The 26,194-nt window shown below is 43.7% G+C and overlaps 1 protein-coding gene across 1 annotated transcript in view; it reads right to left on the bottom strand.

Annotated features, from left to right (window-relative positions):
• The window catches only part of LOC126251674 (ATP-binding cassette sub-family G member 1), an 862,342-nt gene that overhangs the window by 220,108 nt on the left and 616,040 nt on the right, over positions 1–26,194 (bottom strand). The window contains exon 7 of the mRNA XM_049952253.1: positions 7,357–7,502. Within this exon, the coding sequence (XP_049808210.1) occupies positions 7,357–7,502 (146 nt within the window). The remainder of the gene's footprint in view (positions 1–7,356; positions 7,503–26,194) is intronic.

The raw sequence follows: 26,194 nt of genomic DNA on the forward strand, positions 1-26,194 counted from the left end.
TTTACGCACGCGGAATTTTCAGCGAGTTGCGGTATTTTATTTATTTAAACATATGGCTAGTGCCTCCCGTCGAGCAGACCGTTCGCCGGGTGCCAGTCTTTCAATTTGACGCCACTTCGGCGACCTGCAGTCGATGAGGATGGTAGGATGATGATGACAGCACAACACCCAGTTCCTGGGCGGAGAAAATTCCCCGCCCCGCCAGGAATCGAACCCGGGCCCAGAGGATTGGCAATCAGTCACGCTCCCCATTCAGCTACCGGGGGCAGACAGTTGCGGTATTAAGAAGTATGCATTCTAGTTGCTCCTACTGGTTGTACGACACTTGACTCACTCTGGACTGGGACGTGGTCTTGATCATTGTCATTTCCTGAAATGAAGGAAAAAATCAATAACCCATCAATCATCCATTTGTCTGCCCATCGCAACTTCATTTCCATTTCAAATTATATCTTCCACTCTAGTCTCGTCTCTTATCCAGTTGCTTCTTTAATTGTCTTTCCTAGTTATTCCCGACATGAATTTCTGTATTACTTGCCGAGAAACTCTTAGTTAAATAGTTGTCGCATTAATAGACCGTATCTCACTGCCTTAAAACTGGTAAGCCACACTGCTTATAAAGTGACGGTTCGGACGAAAAGTTCTATTTGATTCACCCACGCACTCCAGGATGCCGTTACTTTCTGTCTGTACGTAATTTTTCAGACCTATTTCCCTCTTTTCCTATTAAGTTCTTGCATTCTTCGTCCAAGATTACTTCACTTGAGGTAAACATTGCGGCGCCATGGACAAAACAAGGCATGTTCTATTAACAAGCGTTTCTTTATCGTTTTCCCAGTTTATTTTTAGTAGTCCTGTAGGGCTCCTGAGAATTGCTTGGCTGCTAATGAATCTCCCCGCCTTACTTCTCAGTTCTTAATTTCTTGGTGAAGTCTAATGGTAGCCGTAGCATTGATGTATTGATGTAAACAGTCCTCAGTGCGCTAACACTTCTTGCACCTTGGAACTGGAGCCTGTAAAATGGTTGGGATGACGTCATATTCCGATTACGGCTTTTTGGTAATCAAATGATTCAAATGGCTCTGAGCACTATGGGGCTCAACTTCTGAGGTCATTAGTCCCCTAGAACTTAGAACTAGTTAAACATAACTAACCTAAGGACATCACAAACATCCATGCCCGATGCAGGATTCGAACCTGCGACCGTAGCGGTCTTGCGGTTCCAGACTGCAGCGCCTTTAACAGCACGGCCACTTCGGCCGGCTTTTGGTAATCATCTAGGCCTTTTACAGTGTTAAAGATCCGCTTACAGATGTGAAAATGTACGCTACAAATGATAAAATGCAACACTGCGTTCTCGCTTCCCGCGCCCGGGTTCCCGGGTTCGATTCCCGGCGGGGTCAGGGATTTTCTCTGCCTCGTGATGGCTGGGTGTTGTGTGATGTCCTTAGGTTAGTTAGGTTTAAGTAGTTCTAAGTTCTAGGGGACTGATGACCAACGATGTTAAGTCCCATAGTGCTCAGAGCCATTTGAACCATTTTTTTGAAAATGCAACACTACCCATAGAAAACAAAGATATTTCATAGGAAATAACTGATTAAACGCGCGATGCTAGTGGGTAGATAGAATTTGGATGCAAGAGTAAAAGGGGGGAGAGGCATATCAGAAAAAGAATTTGAAGATAGCGGAGAATTCACTATTGAGTATTGTGAGGCGTTACGTAGGTAGACTCTAAGAAGAAAACAAAAACAAAAAATGGTGAGTCACAACAAAGGAGTTATGCAAATCAGTCACAATTGTAAACTTTGGTGGCTGATGGATGGATGTGCGACGCTGCAGCGCAGTTTCACAGCGCAGATGGCAAGCATCGTAAACACTGGACATGTCGATACTAGGGCATAAAGTCTTCGTGAATTTCATTCTGTAAACGTAGTCGGACAGTAACTATGCCTCGCACATAGGCGAGTGAATAATATACTTACAAGACACCGTCGAATCGCTCGAAATTTGAATAGGAGCATTGCCACTTTTCGACTAAGTTGGCAGGAGCAGACAAGCCATGGCTGAACACAGTTACGAAGGAAGCAGTCGACCTAGAGAGACGACAGAAGGTGGGGACCGAGCAGTCCTCGGAGGGGCACCCAGAGCTCCGGATTCGACGTTATCATCGATTCAACGTGCAATTAGTGTTTCAGCGATCACAGGGACCATTAGTAGGCGACTCACAGGAAAGGGGCTGAGCACACGGCGCTCCTTGCGCCGACTGCTATTGTACAACGAGCCTGTTTCCAGTGGTGTCGCGTACATTCGGCCTGGAATCTCATTGAATGCGGTAGAATTGTCTTCAGTGATGAGTAACAGGCAGTAGTAGCCGACCGAAACAGACGCAGCAACAGGGAAGTAACTGCTTTTGTGACATTTACGAGTTGCTAACCAGGAACGAATTTTATTATATCATCTGTGTGCTTTAATAGTTTAGTTTCTTGAGTTTCTGCGTGCAAATTTAAAATCTAATAGCCACAGTTCTCGCGTTTTCGTTTGCGTCTGAAAGTAAACCGATATTGTGACATATTACAAGTTACTAATCAGGGGCCAATTATTTAGTGCCAACTGAGTGCTTCGGTAGTTAGGTTTTTGAATATCTGCGTATTATTAGACACAGTTCCTGCGTTTTTGTAAGGGTCTACAGTAGAGTTGCGCAGCACGTGCCGATAGTCCATTTATCTGCATTCTTTCGTTATCCACGGTCTTTAGTATGGACAAGGACTGCGATTGTTGTGTGCAGATGCGAGCCGAGTTGGTGACACTTCGCTCTGCTTCAGGCTGTGATGGCTTCGGTTACACAGCTTGAGGCTGCAGTGGATCGGCACCACTGTTGTGGGCTGGCCGTGGGGATCCAGCGGACGTCCAGCACTTCCGAGTCCTTTGACCGGTCCTCACCGGTGACCAACGCAGTTACTGCTCGCACTGAGGTTGACTCCTCACCTGTGATCGTGTGGGAGGTCGCCCCAGGGCGAAGCAGGCGGTGAAAGACTTCCCAGGCAGCCGCACGTAAGGCCTCCCCGGTTGTCTGACAAACAGGTTCCAGGTGCTGTCTGTGGCTGACACTGTCGCTGAGCCAGATGCTGTCACCTGTACTGTTTCAGAGGAAACCACTCAGCCTGCAAGATCCGGGCAATCACACAGGGGGGACTATTAATAGTTGGGAGCTCCAACGTTAGACGCGTTATGGGGCACCTTAGGGACTTGGCTGACAAGAAGGGAAAGAAAACCAATGTGCAGTCCGTGTGCATACCGGGTGGAGTCTTCCAGATGTGGAAAGGGTCCTCCAGGATGCCATGAAGAGCACAGCGTGCAGCCAACTGCAGATGGTTGCTCACGTCGGTACCAATGATGTGTGTACCTTTGGATCAGAAGAGATTCTCTCTGGTTTCGAGCGGCTAACGGAAGTGGTAAAGGCTGTCAGTCTTGCTTGCAAGATGAAAGCAGAGCTGACCATTTGCAGCATAGTCGACAGGACTGATTGCGGACCTCTGGTACAGAGCCGAGTGCATGGCCTGAATCAGAGGCTTAGGCGGGCCGAACACAGGAAGAACGTAGATACAGGAACCAGTGGTATAACAGTTGTAAATTGTCGTAGCTGTGTAGGAAACGTACCAGAGCTCCAAGCGCTAATAGAAAGCACTGATGCTCAAATCGTTATAGGCACTGAAAGCTGGCTAAAGTCCGATATAAGATCAGCCGAAATTTTTGCGAAGTACCTAACGGTGTTCCGAAAGGATAGGCTAAACACGGTTGGCGGTGGCGTGTTTGTTGCTGTTAGAGGTAGTTTAACTTGTCGCGAAATTGAAGTAGATACTTCTTGTGAGTTAGTATGGGCAGAGGGCATTGTTGGCAACCGGAATAAAATAATAATTGGATCCTTTTACCGACCTCCCAATTCAGATGATACAGTTGCTGAAAGGTTCGAAGAAAACTTGAGTTTGATTTCAAACACGTACCCGACTCATACGATAATAGTTGGTGGTGACTTTAATTTACCCTCGATATGTTGCCGAAAATACATGTTAAATTCCGGAGGTACGCATAAAATATCATCCGAAATTGTGCTAAACGCATTCGCTGAAAATTATTTCGAGCAGTTAGTTCATGAGCCCACGCGAATAGTAAACGGTTGTGAAAACACACTTGACCTCTTAGCAGCAAATAATCCTGAGTTAATAACGAGGATAGAAACCGAGACAGGGATTAGTAAACACAGGGTTGTCGTAGCGAGACTGAATATTGTAATCCTCAAATCCTCCAAAAATAAGCGAAAAATATACCTGTTCAAAAAAGCAGATAAAAATTCACTTGACGCCTTCCTGAGAGACAATCTCCTCTCATTCCAAATTAATAATGTAAGTGTAGACCAGATGTGGTTTGAATTCAAAGAAATAGTATCGGCAGCAATTGAGAGGTTGATACCAAATAAATTAAACGACCGAGCTGATCCTTCTTGGTACACAAAACGGGTTAGAACACTGTTGCAGAAACAACATGCCACATTTAAACAGACGCAAAATCCCCAAGATTAGCGATATTTTACAGAAGCTCGAAATTTAGCGCGGACTTCAATGCGAAATGCTTATGACAGTTTCCACAACGAAACTTTGCCTCGAAACCTGGCAGAAAATCGAAAGAGATTCTGGTTGTATGTGAAATATGTTAGCGCCAAGAAACAATCAATGCCTTTTGTGCGCGATAGCAATGCAGAGATCCGCTGAATTACAGGCCCATATCGTTAACATCGATATGCAGCAAGATTTTGGAGCATATATTGTGTTCAAGCATTATTAATTATCTCGAAGAAAGCTGTGTTGACACACAGTCAACATGGCTTTAGAAAACATTGTTCCTGTGAAACACAACTAGCTCTTTATTCATAGGAAGTGTTGAGTGCTATTGACAAGGGATTTCAGATCGATACCGTATTGGCCGGTTGCGGTGGCCGAGCCAGAACACCGTCATCATGTGACTGACCGTTCGTCATCTTTACTTCGCTATGGCCGAGCGGTTCTAGGCGCTTCAGTCCGGAACCGCGCGACTGCTACGGTTGCAGGTTCGAATCCTGCTTCGGGCATGGATGTGCGTGATGTCCTTAGGTTGGTTAGGTTTAAGTAGTTCTAAGTTATAGGGGACTGATGACCGCAGATTTTAAGTCCCATTGTGCTCAGAGCCATTTGAACCAATTTTGACTCCGTATTTCTGGAAGGCTTTTGACACTGTACCACACAAGCGGCTTGTAGTGAAATTGCGTGCTTATGGAATATCGTCTAAGTTATGTGACTGGATCTGTGATTTCCTATCAGAGGGGTCACAGTCCGTAGTAACTGACGGAAAGTCATCGAGTAAAACAGAAGTGATTTCTGGCGTTCTCCAAGGTAGTGTTATATGCCCTTTGCTGTTCCTTCTCTATATAAACGATTTGGGAGACAATCTGACCAGCCGTCTTCGGTTGTTTACAGATTTCGCTGTCGTTTATGGACTAATAAAGTCATCAGAAGATCAAAATAAATTGAAAAACGACTTAGAAAAGATATCTGAATGGTACGAAAGTTGGTAGTTGACCCTAAATAACGAAAAGTGTGAGGTTATGCACATGAGTGCTAAAAGGAATTCATTAAACTTCGGTTACACGATAAATTAGTCTAATCTAAAAGCCGTAAATTCAACTAAATACCTAGGTATTACAATTACGAACAACTTAAATGGGAAGGAACACACATAAAATGTTGTGGATAAGGCTAACTAAAGACTGCGTTTTATTGGCAGGACACTTGAAAAATGTAACAGACCTACTAACGAGGCTGCCTAAACTACGCTTGTCCGTCCTGTTTCAGAATACTGCTGCGCTGTGTGGGATCCTTACCAGATAGGACTGACGGAGTACATCGCAAAAGTTCATAGAAGGGCGGCACGTTTTGTATTATCACGAAATATTGGAGTGTCACAGAAATGGTACAGGATCTGGGCTGGACATCATTAAATGAAAGACATTTTTCGTTGCGACGGAATCTTCTCACGAAATTCCAAACACCAACTTTCTCCTCCGAATGCGAAAATGTTTTGTTGACACCGACCTACATAGGGAGAAACGATCAGCACGATAAAATAAGGGAAATCAGAGCTCGTACGGAAAGATATAGGTGTTCGTTCTTTCCGCGGTATACGATATTGGAATAATAGAGAAGTGTGAAGGTGGTTCGATGAACCCTCTGCCAGGCACTTAAATGTGATTTGCAGAGTATCTATGTAGATGTAGATATCGCTTCGAACTGAGCCCCGATGACCAATGGAGGTGTGTCTGGAGACGCACTGGTCAGCGGTGGGATAGCAACTGACTCCAGTCCGCCGTACGACTTGACATCCGGGAATGATGGTCTGGAGTACCATTTCAATTCCTATAAGGACCCCTTTGGCTTTTCTTCCGCGGCACTATTGCAGCACAGTGGTCCGTCGACGCCCCTTTATGTAACCGTTCGTGGCAGACCATCCTGGGTTTACATTTCACGAGGTAATGTCCACCCGCGAGCGACGAGCGTTTCTACTGCTTGTCCCCGTGCTTGGCAGTACATATCTTGGCGAGAAATTGCGCTAGATTTCTTCCCAGTTGAGAATGTTTGGAGCATTATGGGCAGGGCCATCCAGCCGGCTCGGGATTTTGACGATCTAACGCACCACTTGGATATAGTTTGGCACAATATCCCTCAGGATGATATCTGTCAACTCTATCAGTCAATGTCAAGCCGAATAACTGCCTTCATAAGGGACGGAGTTGGACCAAGATGTTATCTTGCTCAATTTGTGTAGATCTTTTCCTCGAATAAATTATCCAATTTTTCTGAAATTGTAATTGTCTGTACACGTAAATTACTTCTGCCATTTTCCATCGATCCCATTCGAATAATTCCTTCATGGTGCGTCTTAGAGTGTACATTTCCACGAGGTATGTTCGACTCCATGTGATATGCCGTACTTTAACTGCACTAAGATAACAGGTAACCTATTTTTAAATTTGAAAGTCTGCCAGATTTTGACGTTATCGTCTAAACTACTTCCAGAAGAATAGGATTTTAGAATCTTAGTGATGATTTTACTTTAAAATGCTTTTATAAAAGCTGTTTTGAGCACAACTGAATGATTTTAATTCCGGTAGCGCAATATGAGATGAAAGGGAAAGTATAAGAAAAACTACTGTAGCTATCAGGTTGGGAAAGCAGTGCCACGGTTATGTAACAGCCATCGCCAGGAACGCGCGCAGTTTCTCCTGTTAGGGTGCGTTAGCCATTGGGTGCGTCCAGCGTGACGTCATACCTGGTGGGCTCGTCCAGGAAGAAGACTGGTGGGTTGCTGACTAGCTCCAGCGCCACGCACAGCCGCTTCCGCTGGCCACCCGACAGCTGCTCCGTCCTGGTGTTACGGTGTTCCCACAGTCCCAGCGTCTCCAGGATCTCCTCCGTCTGCGCAACAAAGGAGGAAGCGTCCGCGTGATTACTGTCCAGCTTAATTCTGCTGCGCGGTAGCTGTATACAAAGCAGAGCAGCGAAACAGCCAGCAAACAAATGAAGCTCAGTGAGCGCCTATTTGGATAATATTGTGTTGTGTTGGATAATATTGTGATGACTGACTGAAATAGAGACCGAAACGGTGAGATATGAAGTGATTTAATAAGTAATAAACGCAGTTATTAATTTATCCACGAACGTACCGCAACAAAAATGGCTCTGAGCTCTATGGGACTTACCATCTGAGGTCATCAGTGCCCTAGAACTTAGAACTACTTAAACCTAACTAACCCAAGGACATCACACACATCCATGCCCGAGGCAGGATTCGAACCTGTGGCAGTATCAGTCGCGCGGTTCCGGACTGAAGCGCCTAGAACCGCTCTGCCACCGCGGCAGGCCGTACCGCAACAGACAAACACATAGTCACCCAAGGAAACATCACAGTAATACCACATCTAACACATACACTCATGACAGTTCCACTTATTTTTGTTATACACTGCGACTGCAGCGCTCCAAGAGGACAGAAAGCTATGGTTCTGAATACGATATCGGATGAGTGCCAGTAGTATCATTAATAATAGAGAGCGTGTGTCGTGGTATGAAAACTAAAAAGAAAAACGATACTATATTTGTCTTTCTTTAGATCCTTCAGTACCTTGGGAGACATGAAACGGTGCTTTATAGGACAGATTATTTAAGATTCTCTTGTACCGCAAAGATATTTACTGGACCGTGTAGTTTTCTTTTAAGAACAAAAAAATCGCTAATAATCAGCAGAAGGCCTGACCTTTTGGAGAAAGACTTCGTAAGTCTGCTCATTAACGTGAAGTTTATGTCAGTACACTTCGTCAAATCTGTGAAAGTGGAACGTAGGAACGTGGAATGCAATATATACATAATTTAACGTACCAAACCGGTCACAAAAAGTGATTTTGTATTCAAACTTATTCCGGAATGCAATACCTACATTATTTAACGTAGCAAATAAGCCACCACAACTGTAGCTGAAGGAAAAACCACACTGACGCTATAATAAAGCGTCAAAGCAATTTCTTTTTCAACACAGCAGAAAACAATTCCACAATAGACATCTGAACTACAAACGGCAACAGTCTTAAACATATTCGATTTCGAAGTAAAAGTAATTACATATTCCTGAAGTAGAAAGTCTAGAGAAGGGAAGAATATGTGAGTCATTAGACTGCATACAGAATTTTTATGTGTCAGTGAAAATGCATATATCAATTGGTACAGACAACAACAGAAATATATATGATTCTCATCCATGAAATATATGTTTACATTATCTTGCTTTCAGCGGAGTAAGCTTCAATGATACATATTTCCGAAAGTATTTCAACATAAGTTGTAGCTTATTTCACTAAATCAGTGAGATTCGTCTCGCTTCATATTTATTTCAGTATCATTTTTTTTCTAGTGCTTGGAACGCAAAAATTTAACAGCCATTTCGTTAATTATGTAGAAAAATAATTAGAAACTGGCATTAATGTTACTGCTGGCTTTTTCGCCACTAGGGGCTCCAGTGTTGTTCCATATGTCAGACGGTAATAATTTTCACAGCAGTAAGTGTTGCGACTGTATATGATAGACTGTGGTAACCTTGTAACACCGTCTGTAGCCTTGATAATTGCTTCGATTCGGCGAGGAAGAGTCCACAACATGCCACATCCAGATGAAGCCATTCATTTATGATGAATATTATGGAAATTAAATTTACGGGGATGTTGTTCATTACGTTTCACCCACTGTTTCCGAAAGACCACGACGTTTTCTATGGAAATATGATCGGATGATTTAGCGGGGAAGTCAAGGGGCCTGAGCGTTCGTCACACCAGGAGCGCAAGTGTGCAACTCTGTCAATACGAAAGAAACATCCAGTTTCGCGTTCACTGTAACCTGAATGTGTAGGTCCAAGTCATGGTAAGAAAAAACTCCCAAACATAACACAACCACCTCCAACCTAAACTACACCCTCCACATACTGCGGATTAAATACTTCATTCGCCCTCTGGTGCAGTCGATATCTTGTATCATCCGGAAAAGAGGCAATATAGCGACTCGTCGGCCCACGCTATATGCCTCCGATCACCTGCTGCCAAGTTTCCGTTTTGTCGGGCCCATTAAAGATGTGCAGCTTCATTTGCAGCTATCGTCTTTTTGGCGGTATCAGAACACAAATGTCAATTGCAAGCGGTTCCCTTTACAATGATCTGTCGGGAATCGGTAGATGTGGACCTGCATTCACTGACGGCAACGATTCTTGTGGGCTTTGAAGCGGATTGTCACTGACAATGCGTGATAGACCAACAAAACGTGCAACTTCATTCGTGGTGCTCTCATGTGCGTGTGCAACTGGTTCAGGATGACGAGACCGCCTGGTACCCGTTCTACAGTGTAAACAGTTCTCCAAAGCTATCAGTTTGTTCTCTTACGGTTTTCGGTAACATTTATTCTGCAGTGTCTTAGTGACCAACATATAGAGGGAGGTGGCGCTGTCGTAAAAGTAATCAGATGACATTTTAAGCCGGAAGACCGTCGGGCGTTCAGCCGCCTACTGGCATCTTTCACCTACGAAATGTGAACATTATGTCTTATGCGTCAGTTAATTATAGGTCACCATGCCTGCTGCATGTTCTATTTTAATTCGAAATAAATTCGCTGAGTGCGAATATTTTGCCTTGGCTGTATTATACTAACTATTAGCGACATATGAAAATGTGTGACCGACTGGGACTCAGATCTCTATTTTCCGCTTTACGAGAGCGGTAGCCTTAACAGCTTTGGTTAGATGCCTCCAGAGCTGACCCAAGCCTCCATATGTCACAATATCTGCATCCTTGTACCACAGTCCCCCTACATTTTTGACTTGATGCTCGCAACATTACTGTGGATTCCAGCACCAGCGAGAGAGTCAGAGTGAGGCTAAAAGGAATCGTGACCAAATGATGTTACCGTCTTTTGTCCATCTTGGCGAGTAGTTAATTACCTGTATGTCTGAAAGAACTGACATGTAAGTACGTATTACATACCAAGGCGTGCAAAAGACGGTAACATCATTTGGTCACAATTCCTCGTAGTCTCTTTCCTCTGGTGCGAGAATCCAAAGTAATGCTGTGAGCGTCGTCATGAAAGAAGGGACTGTGGTACGAGGATGTAGTGTAGGCAGTGTGACATATGGAAGTATGGGTCGGTCCGGGAAGCATGCACAGGTAGTCGAAGTTGTTAAGTTGACTGCTCGTGATAAGCGGGAAACCGAGGTCTGAGTCGCGGTCTGGCAAAAATTTCATACGTAACTGATGGTATAATAGAGCCTATACTCAGAACCAATTTCCTACAGCTGTCGATCGTCTGTCATGTGTTCCAATGAACAGGAAAGAGAGATAGTGAGAAATTCAGTGCCACAACATATCGATTCCTCTCGAATGGTACAAAGAGACTACCGAGTTTAATGACCCATCTGACGGATGGAGCACCATCTGCAGTGTCACATGCTGCCACTGCGGACAGCTTTAACCCAAGAGATTGACTTGAAGTACATCGACCAGGAAATGTGTACTACCACGTCACATCTCCTTTCCAGGCAGTGTCGGTGAAAATTTCTTTCTGCTGGAGTACCACTGAAAATGTAATTTCATTGACGACCTCGACTAAGAGTGTGCTTACGGCACAATGGTAAGATACTGGAGTCACATTTCGGAGGGAGGACTTGGGTTCAAATTTCCGCGGAGCTATTCCAGACCTTTGAGCCGCGCTGCGGCTCGCGTTGGTGCTGTTTGTAGGTTTCCGCCCTCTGTTGGAGGCTAGACGGTATCGTTTAGTTAGCATGGTTGTCGTTGTTTGTCTTCTTCTCGTGTTGACTGGCGCCACTCCGCTTCACAAGCGTTGCCTGTCCTCACAGGCACAAGCGGCGGTTATCGATATGTAGTAACTGTTGCCCTGTCTTTGGGGCGACGGTTCGGTTGGGAACTCAGGAGGAGCCGGGTCGACGCAGTGCCAGAACACGCCGGGACCGCTGGCGGCAAGCACGGACTGCCGGATGGAAGGGCTGTGGTCATGAGGGTGCACGACCTCGTCGTAAACCGGGTCCAGCAAGCTTTAAGATGAGTGCATTTCAATCCAAGTAGAGAAACCTCCACCATTGTGATATCTCGCGATTCTTCAGTGACTTGGGTTTGTGTTGCTGCTCGTAGTGTCGCTGAGGCAGCGAGTGAAGTGCTTGGGGAAGGCGGATCTGATTAGCTTTCCTCGGCTTCTTACTACTATTTACTGCCTTCAACTTGTTACAATTTGTTAAGTTCAACCAGCGGTAATTTTTCTTGCCTGGTGGCCGCTAACGCTCCAGTTACCTACCCTAGGGGTTAATGTATGTAACGGCAGTGTACGTTTGCTCGCCTTGCCTCTGCTGTCCGGTAAGGTGTGTAGTCTTGACAGCTTTCTTGATTGTGGGCCGGTGGGTGATTCTTCTACTCTGGTGGTAGTAATTCCTTTCTCGTTCTGGGCGCTGTAAGCTTAATATTCTGGGGACGTAGTGCAGACCGCCTGTTCCGGCTTTGGCGTATTCTTCCATCGTTGCATTTGGTTCATCGTACGTCAGGTACCTTCAGCAAGATTATCATTACTCATTCGTTAGACTGCCACTAGTCTGAGTTAACATCTTGTGAAGTGAATGCAACTCTTGGCTGCCTATCTCATCGCTCGCGAAAGTTTTTGTTGCCGGATCTTTTCAGAGGTCGATTCCTGGAGCACCGTCTGTGGCCCCTTGGTTCTCTTAAGAGATGTGTGTTCTAAAAGGAGGTCTGATGGCCAGTAGTTCAGTATAACCCTCCTTCAGCCCACGCCTTCTGCGGGTATAATCTGCCTCAGAACCCTTATGTACTGGTCGTTGTGTTTTATTATTGTATTATTTATTACAATACCTTGTAATGCCTACATTAAAGGTTGTATATGTCTAGTTACTAGTTCTGGTCGCCCTCTGGAATAAATCTAGCAGTGTAGTGTTCAGTGGATGTTAAGGGTTGTGTTACAAGGTTTACCATTGTCTTATTTCGCCCGTTTGGTGATCAGTTGCTTGTTTTTTAATTAATCTTTGCTATTGTATTTGCTGTTTTACAGCAGGTTTCTAAATTTTTTATATTAATGCCGTTCCTGGCGTGTAAGGCCTTCAGCCGTGATTGTGGCCACTTGCCTTAAAATTCTAATTTGGTATGTGTATTTACGCGGTAAGCCTTTAAAACCTTATTTGCTGCCATTCCTGGCGTCTGATGTCTTCTGCTGTGTTTGTGGCGACTTGCCTCTAATATTTCAATACTTTTAACTGTGAATGCAGCGAGTTTTAAACAGTTCTTAATTTATTGCCATTCCTGGCGTGTAAGGCCTTCTGCGCGGATTACAGTGGCTTGCTTTTAAAACATTATCATCTGTATCTGTATTTAATAGTGATTTGCTAAATTGTAACTCACTGGAAACACTATTATTTACACAGTTATTTATTCCTTCATTAATAACGTGTGGTATTTTTCTTTATTGTTGAGTCTGGGATTACTGGTTTAAAATAAATTGCGTGTAACTGTAAAAGGCAACCAATAGTAACTGATTTCTGCGCCGTCCACAATCGTAACCGAATCCTGCCTTCCTTTGACTACCACGTTTCAACCTTATACCCTATTTTCCTTCTCTAGTACTCGCGCCTGGTAAGCTTCACCGTTCTATGAAATAAAAGAGTATTTGCTCATCTGTCGACGCTCTGAATAACGGCAGCTTGACGTTCCTCCAGAGAAACCCAAGCGCAACTTCGATAACAAGTTGGAGACTGGTGGAGTTAGATCAGAACTGTATGGAGAAAGAATCAGGTAAAATTTCTCATGGCTATTTGTGCAGCTTTTTGATTGCTAAATTTCTTTTACAAAGGCGGCCACTGTCGTGGAGAGTGATTGGTTCAGCTTCGAGGATCGGTCACGTTTTTCCCATTTATTGTAGTCATTTCTTCCGTGATGTCATGAAACTCTTGTCTGCTGTGATTCCTTGCTGTTTATAAACACAAATTATCATTTGTTTGACAGTGGATTGAGTCATTGAATTTGGACCTTCAAGCCCGTAGGATTGCAACTTCTGTGCCAGCTCAAATTCGCAAACCCATATCGACAGTTCTATACGACGCTTATTTTGTTGTAAATAAACAGTACAGGGCTCTAAGAGTTTTTATGTTTATCACTCTGTAATTAGTTTCAACCTTGAGGTTATGGTATGGCAACAAGAGTAAAAGTAATATATAATTGTTCATCAAAGCGGATTATAATTGTGGGTTATATTTAAAACTGTAGACACGTGGTAAGATAAGGTAAAGTAAAGTAAATTTCCGCGTTCTGACCCTAGACGAGGAAATCGGGTCCAACCGACAGCTATGTCATCCACCGCCAAGAGCGTCTTCTCCAGCCAAACACAACTCATTTTCCAACTCGCATTATTTAAAAGCAGTGTCTGTTAAACGTGACACACTCAGTTCTTCCTCACACATTCCACCACAACTTACGTAGTACGTACGTAAGTACATTTGTGAAATGACACTCGTATTTTTCACTATGGACCGGTCACAAAAAGTGATTTTGTATTCAAACTTATTCCGGCGATGCAAGAGTGCAGTTATTCATCAAAAATAATTTGACAGACTCTTCTTTCATTATATTTAGAACTGTATCATTCATAGAGAAAAGTGTGTTGGTGAAGGAACACTGTAGCATCCAAAAAGGAGAAAAAGGAGAAGACACGCCAGAGGAATATTTGTTAACGACACAGCATAACACTAGCTCATCTATCAATATTATCTATTTTTTTCTCTTTTTTGCAATTTTCATACTGTTAACGAGTTCCCGTTTGCAGTAGGTGTTATCACGATACGGAAGTCCGCTGACGCACGGACCTGACAGAACTGAACTGAACTTTTTTTCTCGCTGTCAGTCCTGTTTTTATGATTGATTGATAATTGCATTTTAATGAGAGTGTAACCCAGCATGATTAGACACGTGTGCGTTTTTCTATAATTAACGATGACTAATTAGCCTGGGAACATGCAACAGAGGATGAACGTAGCGCAGGAACGAGATGTGTGACACATATGGATATCGCTTTTTTCTGCTTCTGCCCCACCGATGAAAACAGAATGCACAGCTCTCCGAGGTGGTGGTGAGTCGGCAAGTAGCGTCAAGGTTGCCGGCTTTATGAGAAGCCGCAATAAAATGGCAGTGATGCGTAATAAGTCAAGGATTGTGTCTTCTCTTTTACGTAAGTTATGGCCGTGCTAATATAATTAGTAAATGCCTATATAGTAAGCAATGACAGAATTCCCTGCTGCTGTTTCAGCGCCTGAAAGGAAATTTCTCAGTATTTGCCTCTCAGAGTGCAGCCGACATTGACTGCCGAGTTTATAGCAGAATTGTGTGTGCAGACAAAGCATAAATATTCAACGAAAGCTCCACGTTTGTCCGGTGCATCGAAAGGGTTTTATTTCTGGTTCTACAAGTGGTAGGTGTGAAGTGTGCGTTACAGGCCCGGTCAATGGCAATCTAGAAGTCATTCTAGCATTCTCTATGGAATGACATTCCGAGAGCAGTTGTAGCCCAGTTTTGTTTGCTCATTTCTCGTTGGATGTGATATTTTTGTGTTCTGATGTATGATAACTGGAATCTAAATAAGGGAGGCGGTCGAAAAATAGCAAACAAATCTGAGGCGTGCCAAAGTTAGCTGGAGTTTTCGAAAATTACTACGTAAAGTTTAGTTTTATCTTCACCTGTTAGAAGGATCGATACGCTGATGAGAACTTGTTGCCCAGTAGAAGTCGGTATTCCTCCTAAATGTAACATACTTTAGCAGTACGAAGGAATCTACAATTAGACTACACTCTACAAAGATGATAACTGCACATCAACTGATCTGTATGCTTGATATATATTACACTAAAAATAACTGAACCAAAGAAAATCATACACTTCTAAACATATGCGAAGTAGTAACGAGAGCAAAATATAAATAATTACAATAATGAAAAGACAACAGAAAATTATGGAGCTGGAAACGATATCAAACACTCTCACTCTTTAAAGTATTCAGTCAAATAACTTCATATTCATATAAATTTACTTTCCGTAAATTTATGTCACTTAAATATTTTCTTATTAACCAAATGTTAGACATCATAGACACATGAAACAATATGAATGAAAGTAACGTTATGTTCATTGTAACTACAGTAACGTCCAATTGTACGTTTTCTCATGTAACCAAATATTAAACAAGCACAGAGGTATGGAACAGTGTGAGTGAAAATAACACGTGCACTGTAAAAACAGTAATTTTATACTGATATGTATAAACAGCGGTGAATAAAACGTTGTTTCTTCATTGAACGCAAAGCAATTACAGTTTATTGTTTGGTATTTCCTAAAGATTTCCACAATTAATTAAAAATTAGATACTGGTCATCTATATGTAATTTCCATTATATCTGATTAATTTTCATGTCTAGAAGGCGAGTGAGATAACCTTCTTCTGTAAGAGGATGTTGCCACGTGCACTTAAAGATCAATGCAATTCGTGTTTCATATTCTTGTTTATTTCTAAGCTCATATACACATATGAGCTTTGTAGGAAAATATTGGAACCTTTTCTATGGAAATTCGAGTGATTTTAATTTGTATGATCGTCTCTTGGTGCCGATTCTTTGTTGGTGATCACACCACGTGACACAGTAGGCGATCAAAGTTCGTCCTGAAGTGCTTAAATTAATGTAACACCATCTTAAGCTATTGCATTTAGTAGTTCATCTCCCGTTTTTCGAGGGATGTATTTTCTCGCCTTATGTCGTACACAGAATCTGCCAGCTCTTCCTTAGCTGAAATTAAACGAACAGTGCCTAGCTTCGTGTTGTCTTACACAAAATTACGACTGAGTGAGTACCGATATGAACAAAGAATTTTTTCTCGTTTGACATTTAGATAATTTCACGTTTTACATAGGTTCGGTATCTGACCAGCGACATGTCTACACTCGCACTGTTTTCTCCCATTTAATTTAATTGTAGTATTTGAGCTCCTTTGAGTTATTAGCAGTTGCAGTTCCTAAATGGGAGCTCGGCAATTTTCGTGAATTTGAATGACGGTTTCTGTTACTGCTATTTCATGGCATTTTCACTGTCCACCATGCATATAAAAGAACTTACATCTGCAGTAGCATCCCCATATTGTCGAGTGTCAACTACCATTATTTTTAGGGGACCGTCCAGTGATTTTAGGGGACCGTCCAATTTGTTGCAGAATCTTAGAACATTTTCTGAGGATCATGTGAAAACCAGCTCGCGCTTTTCTCACATGACATACTGAAAGTCATGGATCAAGGCGGTCAGGGGGTGAACTATTTTTCCATTTTCGGAAAGCATTTAACGCAATACCACACCTACGTTTCTTATCAAAAGTACGATCGTAAGGGGCATCACGTGAAATGTTTTACTGGACTGAAGAGTTATTAGTCTGGAGGACGTAGCGAGTTATCTTTGATGGAGCACCGTCGATGACCTTGCGAACAACAGTAACACTAACTTAACACATTTCGCAGATGGTACACTTACCTACAATAAAGTACAAACTTAAAGAATCTGCAGTCGGATCTTGAGAAGAGTCCAAAGTGGTGCCAAGACTGATAACTTGTTTTAAACCTTCATAAATGTAGAACTGTGCACTTCACAAATCAAAAAGTGGCATCCTATGACTATAATATCGATGAGTCACTGCTGGAATCGGTCAACTCTTACAAATACCTGGGTGCAACAGTTTGTAGGGGGATGAAAAGGAAGGACCACATAGGCTTTGTCGTGGGTAAAACAAGTAGCAGACTTCCGTTTATTGGTAGAATACCAGAGAAACACAGTCAACAAAGGAGATTTCTTAAAACCACTCATGCGACCCATTCTAGAATATTGGTGAAGTGTGTGAGAACCGTTCCAGATGGTACTAAAAGCGGATATTGAATGTTTCCGGAGAAGACCAGCAGGAGTCGTCACAGCTCTGGTTGACTGGCGCGAGTGTGTCGGAAGTGTGTCAGGCATAATTTATATAAGAATGACTATCATTTTGGCTTTAGGAAGGGTATAGGCACAGCAGAGGTAGTTCTGATGTTGTGGTTGATAATAGAAGCAAGACTGAAGAAAAATTAAGATACCTTCACAGGATCTGTCGACCTGGAAAAAGCGTTCGACAATGTAAAATGGTGCAAGGTGTTCGCAATTCTAAGAAAAATAGGGGTGAGATATAAGGAAAGACGGTAACATGCAATACGTACAAGAAAGAAAGCGAACAATAAATTTGGAAGACCAAGGGCGAAGGGTTCGGATTGAGGGTGTAAGACAGAGATATAGTCTTTCACCCCTAATGTTCAATCTGTACATCTAAAAAGCAATGGCGGAAATAAAAGAAAGATGCAAGAGCATGATTAAAATTCCGTATGAAAGGATATGAGTGATAAGATACGCTCATAATATTGCTATCCTCATTGAAATTGAAAATGGTTCAAATGGCTCGAAGCACTATCGGACTTAACATCTGAGTTCATCAGTCCCCTAGACTTAGAACTACTTGGCTGGCTGGAGTGGCCGAGCGGTTCTAGGCGCTACAGTCTGGAACCGCGCGACCGCTACGGTCGCAGGTTCGAATCCTGCCTCGAGCATGGATGCGTGTGATGTCCTTAGGTTAGTTAGGTTAAAGTAGTTCTAAGTTATAAGGGACTGATGACCTCAGCAGTTAAGTCCCATAGTGCTCAGAGCCATTTGTTGTTGTTGTTGTTGTTGTTGTGGTCTTCAGTCTTGAGACTGGTTTGATGCGGCTCTCCATGCTACTGTATCCTGTGCAAGCTTCTTCATCTCCCAGTACCTACTGCAACCTAAATCCTTCTGAACTTCTACTTAAACTTAACTAACCCAAGGATATCACACACATCCATGCCCGAGGCAGGATTAGAACCTGCGACCGTAGCAGCAGCGCGGTTCCTGACTGAAGCGCCTAGAACCGCTCGGCCACGATGGCCGCTAGTGAAACTGAAGATGAATTACAGGATCTGTTCAACAGAATGCACAGTTTAATGATTACAGATTATAGATTAAAAGTAAATCGATGAAAGAGGAAAGTAATGAGAAGTCGCAGAAATCAGAACAGCGAGACACTTAACGTTGGAATTGGGGATCACGAAGTAGAAGAAGTTAAGGAATTCTGCTATCTTGGAAGCAAAATTACGCATGACGGAGGAAGCAAGGAGGACATAAAAGGTGACAAGCACAGGCAACAGGCGAAGTGAGCATTCCCGGCCAAGGGAAGTCTACTGGTATCAAACATAGACCTTAATTAGAGGAAGAAATGTCTGAGGATATACATACACTCCTGGAAATTGAAATAAGAACACCGTGAATTCATTGTCCCAGGAAGGGGAAACTTTATTGACACATTCCTGGGGTCAGATACATCACATGATCACACTGACAGAACCACAGGCACATAGACACAGGCAACAGAGCATGCACAATGTCGGCACTAGTACAGTGTATATCCACCTTTCGCAGCAATGCAGGCTGCTATTCTCCCATGGAGACGATCGTAGAGATGCTGGATGTAGTCCTGTGGAACGGCTTGCCATGCCATTTCCACCTGGCGCCTCAGTTGGACCAGCGTTCGTGCTGGACGTGCAGACCGCGTGAGACGACGCTTCATCCAGTCCCAAACATGCTCAATGGGGGACAGATCCGGAGATCTTGCTGGCCAGGGTAGTTGACTTACACCTTCTAGAGCACGTTGGGTGGCACAGGATACATGCGGACGTGCATTGTCCTGTTGGAACAGCAAGTTCCCTTGCCGGTCTAGGAATGGTAGAACGATGGGTTCGATGACGGTTTGGATGTACCGTGCACTATTCAGTGTCCCCTCGACGATCACCAGTGGTGTACGGCCAGTGTAGGAGATCGCTCCCCACACCATGATGCCGGGTGTTGGCCCTGTGTGCCTCGGTCGTATGCAGTCCTGATTGTGGCGCTCACCTGCACGGCGCCAAACACGCATACGACCATCATTGGCACCAAGGCAGAAGCGACTCTCATCGCTGAAGACGACACGTCTCCATTCGTCCCTCCATTCACGCCTGTCGCGACACCACTGGAGGCGGGCTGCACGATGTTGGGGCGTGAGCGGAAGACGGCCTAACGGTGTGCGGGACCGTAGCCCAGCTTCATGGAGACGGTTGCGAATGGTCCTCGCCGATACCCCAGGAGCAACAGTGTCCCTAATTTGCTGGGAAGTGGCGGTGCGGTCCCCTACGGCACTGCGTAGGATCCTACGGTCTTGGCGTGCATCCGTGCGTCGCTGCGGTCCGGTCCCAGGTCGACGGGCACGTGCACCTTCCGCCGACCACTGGCGACAACATCGATGTACTGTGGAGACCTCACGCCCCACGTGTTGAGCAATTCGGCGGTACGTCCACCCGGCCTCCCGCATGCCCACTATACGCCCTCGCTCAAAGTCCGTCAACTGCACATACGGTTCACGTCCACGCTGTCGCGGCATGCTACCAGTGTTAAAGACTGCGATGGAGCTCCGTATGCCGGCCGAAGTGGCCGTGCGGTTAAAGGCGCTGCAGTCTGGAACCGCAAGACCGCTACGGTCGCAGGTTCGAATCCTGCCTCGGGCATGGATGTTTGTGATGTCCTTAGGTTAGTTAGGTTTAACTAGTTCTAAGTTCTAGGGGACTAATGACCGCAGCAGTTGAGTCCCATAGTGCTCAGAGCCATTTGAACCATTTTTTTTTTGAGCTCCGTATGCCACGGCAAACTGGCTGACACTGACGGCGGCGGTGCACAAATGCTGCGCAGCTAGCGCCATTCGACGGCCAACACCGCGGTTCCTGGTGTGTCCGCTGTGCCGTGCGTGTGATCATTGCTTGTACAGCCCTCTCGCAGTGTCCGGAGCAAGTATGGTGGGTCTGACACACCGGTGTCAATGTGTTCTTTTTTCCATTTCCAGGAGTGTATGTGGCACAACATTGTATAGTAGTGAATCTTGGACAATGGAAAACGCAGGACAGAAGAGAATCGAAGCATTTGAGATGTGGCGCTACAGAATAATGTTAAAAATCAGATGGACTGATAAGGTAAGGAACGAGGAACTTCTATCCAGACTATGCGAAGAAAGGAAAATATGGGAAACACGGACAATAAGAAGAGACAGGATAATAAGACATGTGTTAAGGCATCAGGAAAGAACTCCCGCGGTACTAGAGGGAACTGTACAGAGTAAAAACTGTATTGGAAGACAAATACATCCAACAAGTAGCTGAGGATGTAGAGCCAAGTGCTATCTTGAGATGAAGATGTTGGCGCAGGAGAGGAATTCGTGATGGGCAGCATCATACCAGTCAGAAGGGAAACACACACACACACTCAGACACAGACACAGCCACAGACACAGACACCAGAAAAAGTTCAAACTGCCACCGTAGGTAATGTTCTGACGTCGCTAATACTCCAGGAATAAAATGAGTCTCGGAACGGTGTGTATACAAAAAACTAATCCGAAAGGTTTTAATGCACCCTCATAACTTTAGCAGAAGCCTGTTTCTCAGTACTCTTGACTACAAGAAATTGCAACGTCCGGTTACCTGCGTAATGAAGGAGAAGCTATCTCACTGCAGATCAGTAGAGCGCAATGTTTGCTCAACCATTTACGAGACACTGCAACTTGTGAGGCTGTTGAGTCTTTCAACATGCTGAAAGTTTCATCTCAAGCTTTGACCGTCCGCGCACTGTTATCTTACTGCACGGAAGGTTGTAAGCGCGCGAAGACTACCCGTCAGATCACAGTAACCACAGTAAAGCCATCTGAAGATTCAGTGGCTATCTCTCAGCGGTCGCCAGCTGAAGACGACTACCTAAAAACTGCGGCTCGTATTTACCGCGAGGAATACATGCGCTCTGTCTTTGTGGAAGCAACTGTTAGGTAGTACGAATCCGTTTCCACACGATCAATTTCGCTTCTACGTACAACAGGGCCGCACCGTGTTGCTTGAAGAAGTGTGCAAAGGAACGCCTGGAATAGTGCCCTTGCCGTGCCTTCTTGTTCTCCACCGCCGAGTGCAGGATTTGTATGACGTCAGTCTGGAGTCGGCTGCGTACTAAAGCACTTCTCAGGCATTCTGTACCACGGGTTCAGCAGGGAGGCGGCTCACTCCTGTTTTGGGCCAGTATCATATGAAGATGTCTGACGTCTCTCACAGCTATTGAGGTTTCTTCGAGGGCTGCACAGAATCGGAAAAGGGTCCCGCAACCTGTAGTTCTGTCATACAGTATTTCGACGATAGATTTGTCTTTACAGATGAGAACGCCCAGTTTCACTCAAAGGACCAGTTAATCTTTAGTAGAAGGTACAGCAAAATCGTCCATTCGTGAGTGGTGAATGAAATGCTAGAACATTGCAATGAGTTGAATTGCAACTTTCTTTGCGATTCAAGAATTTTGAAAAACCTTTCGACTGAGTTTCGATCAAAACAATACTCACAACATTTCAAAAAGGAGGCACTGATTGAACATGTATTAGTATACTGAAAGCTGATGACATAATACTGTGTGCTTCTGGTGTAGAAAAACTCCAAAAACAAACGATACAACTTATAATAGAACCAGTTCGAATGTAGATATGGGGAAAAACTGCAATACTACAAATAATGTACCGCTAATATATCTAACAGTATTGAAATTTAACAATGTAATCCTACGAGAATTTGAGTTTTCGTCTGAAGGATACAAAAAGAAGTAAAACAAAAAAGTTAAACCGGCTTGCCGTAGTTATGGAAAAATGAACGGGGTTACCAAAACTAAGTTTCCGAAACTTACTATTAATATTGTATTAATTTTGACTTATGAGAATGATCCATCGAAAATGTGAAAGCCAGTCTAAATGCTAGGTCTGCTTCGAGGGAAGATAGTTTATAGTTTAAGGTCCCGTCGGAAGCGCGATCATTAGAGAAGGAGCACAAGCTCGGATTATGAAAAAGCAGTGAAGGAATGCAGCAGTGCCCTTTTCAAAGGTACCATCACGTCATCTGACAGGAACGACTTAACGAAATAGTGGAAAACCAAGACCTGCAGCCGGCCGGAGCGGCCGAGCGCTTCTAGGAGCTACAGTCTGGAGCCGCGCGACCGCTACGGTAGCAGGTTCGAATCCTGCCTCCGGCATGGATGTGTGTGATGTCCTTAGGTTAGTTAGGTTTAAGTAGTTCTAAGTTCTTGGGGACTGATGACCTCAGAAGTTAAGTCCCATAGTGCTCAGAGCCATTTGTACCAAGATCTGCATGGCCGGGCGTTGATTTGAACTGTCGGCCTCCCGAATGCACGTCCACTACGGTCTGCTTAGAGAGCAATGAAAATATGGGATAGCTAAGTACTAGAAGAGACAGCAAAACAAACTAACCAATCTCTCCAGGAACAGATTGGAGGCGTGGTTATGGCTGTAATAATAATGAAATTTAGGTGGGGGAAAAATGTATTCATGCGAATGGATCGCAGATGCACTAAGGAAGTTCTTTGGTGGATTCTAAGAGATCAGAAATACCTAGAAAGTTATGGCGCTGGAAAACATGCAATAGCAACATGTGTGTCTTAAGTGTAGCCTGGAATGCATGGAAAAGCTGCAACCGTTAAATTAATGCAGATTAAGAGATAAAAACGAGACTCACGAGCATCGAAGTATGTATGGGGGAGAAGAGAAGCGAGGGAAAAATTGCATTGTGTTTTTCAGATGGCGGTACTGTTTCTAAAAATCGGAACTGTTTCTAAAAATCAAATTCTGGAGGAGGTCTTTATCCAGCAGTGGCTGTGAAATGGCTGATGATTGCGATTTGCGTTAAGAGCTGTTGAAGTTAACGTCTCGCCCTGACGAAAAAACCTCCAGTTTCAGGAATGCTGTATACTTGTCATTCTTCTATAGATTATTGCACACCACTAGCTGGTAAAACAGAAGAAGCAATAGTATATACTGAAAAACTAGATTCCCCTGTGAAAATTTTCATTGGTTGGGAAGGGAGTGAGACATGGTTGTAGCCTATCCCCGATGTTATTCAATCTGTATATTGAGCAAGCAATAAAGGAAACAAAAGAAATATTCGGAGTTGGAATTAAAATCCATGGAGAAGAAATAAAAACTTTGAGGTTCGCGGATGACATTGTAATTCTGTCAGAGACAGCAAAGGACTTGGAAGAGCAGTTGAACGGAATGGATAGTGTCTTGAAAGGAGGGTATAAGATGAACATTAACAAAAGCAAAACAAGGATAATGGAATGTAGTCGAATTAAGTCGGGTGATGCTGAGGGAATTAGATTAGGAAATGAGATACTTAAAGTAGTAAAGGAGTTTTGCTATTTGGGGAGCAAAATAACTGACGACGGTCGAAGTAGAGAGGATATAAAATGTAGACTGGCAATGGCAAGGAAAGCGTTTCTGAAGAAGAGAAATTTGTTAACATCGGGTATAGATTTAAGTGTCAGGGAGTCGTTTCTGAAAGTATTTGTATGGAGTGTAGCCATGTATGGAAGTGAAACGTGGACAATAAATAGTTTAGACAAGAAGAGAATAGAAGCTTTCGAAATGTGGTGCTACAGAAGAATGCTGAAGATCAGATGGGTAGACCACATAACTAATGAGGAGGTATTGAATAAATTGGGGAGAAGAGGAGCTTGTGGCACAACTTGACTAGAAGAAGGGATAGGTTGGTAGGACATGTTCTGAGAGATCGAGGGATCACCAATTTAGTATTGGAGGGCAGCGTGGAGAGTAAAAATCGTAAAGGGAGACCAAGAGATGAATACACTAAGCAGATTCAGAAGGATGTAGGTTGCAGTAGGTACTGGGAGATGAAGAAGCTTGCACAGGATAGAGTAGCATGGAGAGCTGCATCAAACCAGTCTCAGCACTGAAGACCACAACAGAAACGATGACTTGGTATAAATACGATTTCCCACTGTTGAAGAGCAACTCGGGGATGGCGATTACATCTTTCAACACGATTGAGCGCCTATTCATAATGCACGGCCTGTGGCGGAGTGGTTACATGACAATAACATACCTGTAACGGATTGGCCTGCACAGATCCAGAATCCTATAGAACACCTTTGGGATGTGTGCAACACTCCGTGAAGAATGGGCTGTCACTCCCCAAGGAACCTTCCAGCACCTGATTGAACGTATGCCTGTGACAGTGGAAGCTGTCATCAAGGCTAGGGGTGGGCCAACAACACATTGAATTCCAGCATTACCGATGGAGTGGGCCAAGAGCTTTTAAGTCATTTTCTGCCACGTGTCCGGATACTTTTGATCACATAGTGTACCTGCCTACAGGTAGCGTTGCATACAGTACTGTTTCTGATTAATTTACCTTAGATTACTGTCTACCGCAATTAGTACTATTCAGAATATTCCAAGACGTTGTAGTTGACGCGTGAAATGCAGAGCTTTAAGTTTTATACGACATGACTCTCTTGGCGATGGTTTGATGATTAATTTGTCCAAGGAATTTAACTGAATTCCAAAAGTCGCTAATCTGATTAGAATATGCTTATACCATAAACGAATTGATAATAAACACGAATGTGCAACGTGGTTCTAAATGCATATAAACATATCAACCGTCATCTCTTTCTTCTTTTAAGATTGTCGATTATTCTCATTTGGTTTATGATATGTGTAGTAAATTATTAAACTTTTGTAGAAACCGATGTCAATGTTGATTTATGTGGGAGAATAATTGCGGAATACTGAGAATCAAAAAATTAAGCGAGAATTAAATTTTATTGTGTGTGTGTGTGTGTGTGTGTGTGTGTGTGTGTGTGTGTGTGTGTGTGTCTGTAGAAATAGCTCTGAGCACTATGGGACTTACCACCTGAGGTCATCAGTCCCGTAGAACTTAGAACTACTTAAACCTAACTAACCTAAGGCCATCACACACATCCATGCCCGAGGCAGGATTCGAACCTGCGACCGTAGCGGTCTCGCGGTTCCAGACTGAAGCGCCTAGAACCGCTCGGCCACACAGGCCGGCTGTGTCTGTAGAAAAGATAGAGAGATAGAGAGAGAGAGAGAGAGAGAGAGAGAGAGAGAGAGAGAGAGAGAGAGAAAGATAAGCCTCTAACATTATATTATTTACTTTTTAATAGCTTTGTATGTCGTTCATTGCCTTGTGCAAGGCTGTCAAGCGAACAACCCTCCCAAAGTGTACCAGACATGTAGCTTTATGAGTATAGCTGTGTTGTTGTTAACGTCAGATCACCATTGCTGATTCATTATATTTCCTACCTCTCACTTAATATAAGATTCAGAATTTTCATAAAAATCTGCAAAAAAAACAGCTTTGTGATATAACCGTAAAATGATGTATGAACCAATATGTGCTTTATAGATACGAAACTAAAATTTAAGACCTGTTCTACAGTGTATGAAAGAGGACGAAGAACATATTGTACATCTGCACACAGCATAACATCAACGTCGCCTCCGAAACTTACGTCTGTGTCCGGTGGATCACTATCCACATTGTCACACGTTCTTATT

Source organism: Schistocerca nitens, chromosome 4 (assembly GCF_023898315.1).
Source record: "Schistocerca nitens isolate TAMUIC-IGC-003100 chromosome 4, iqSchNite1.1, whole genome shotgun sequence".
In the NCBI taxonomy this organism is placed as follows: Eukaryota; Metazoa; Arthropoda; class Insecta; order Orthoptera; family Acrididae; genus Schistocerca; species Schistocerca nitens.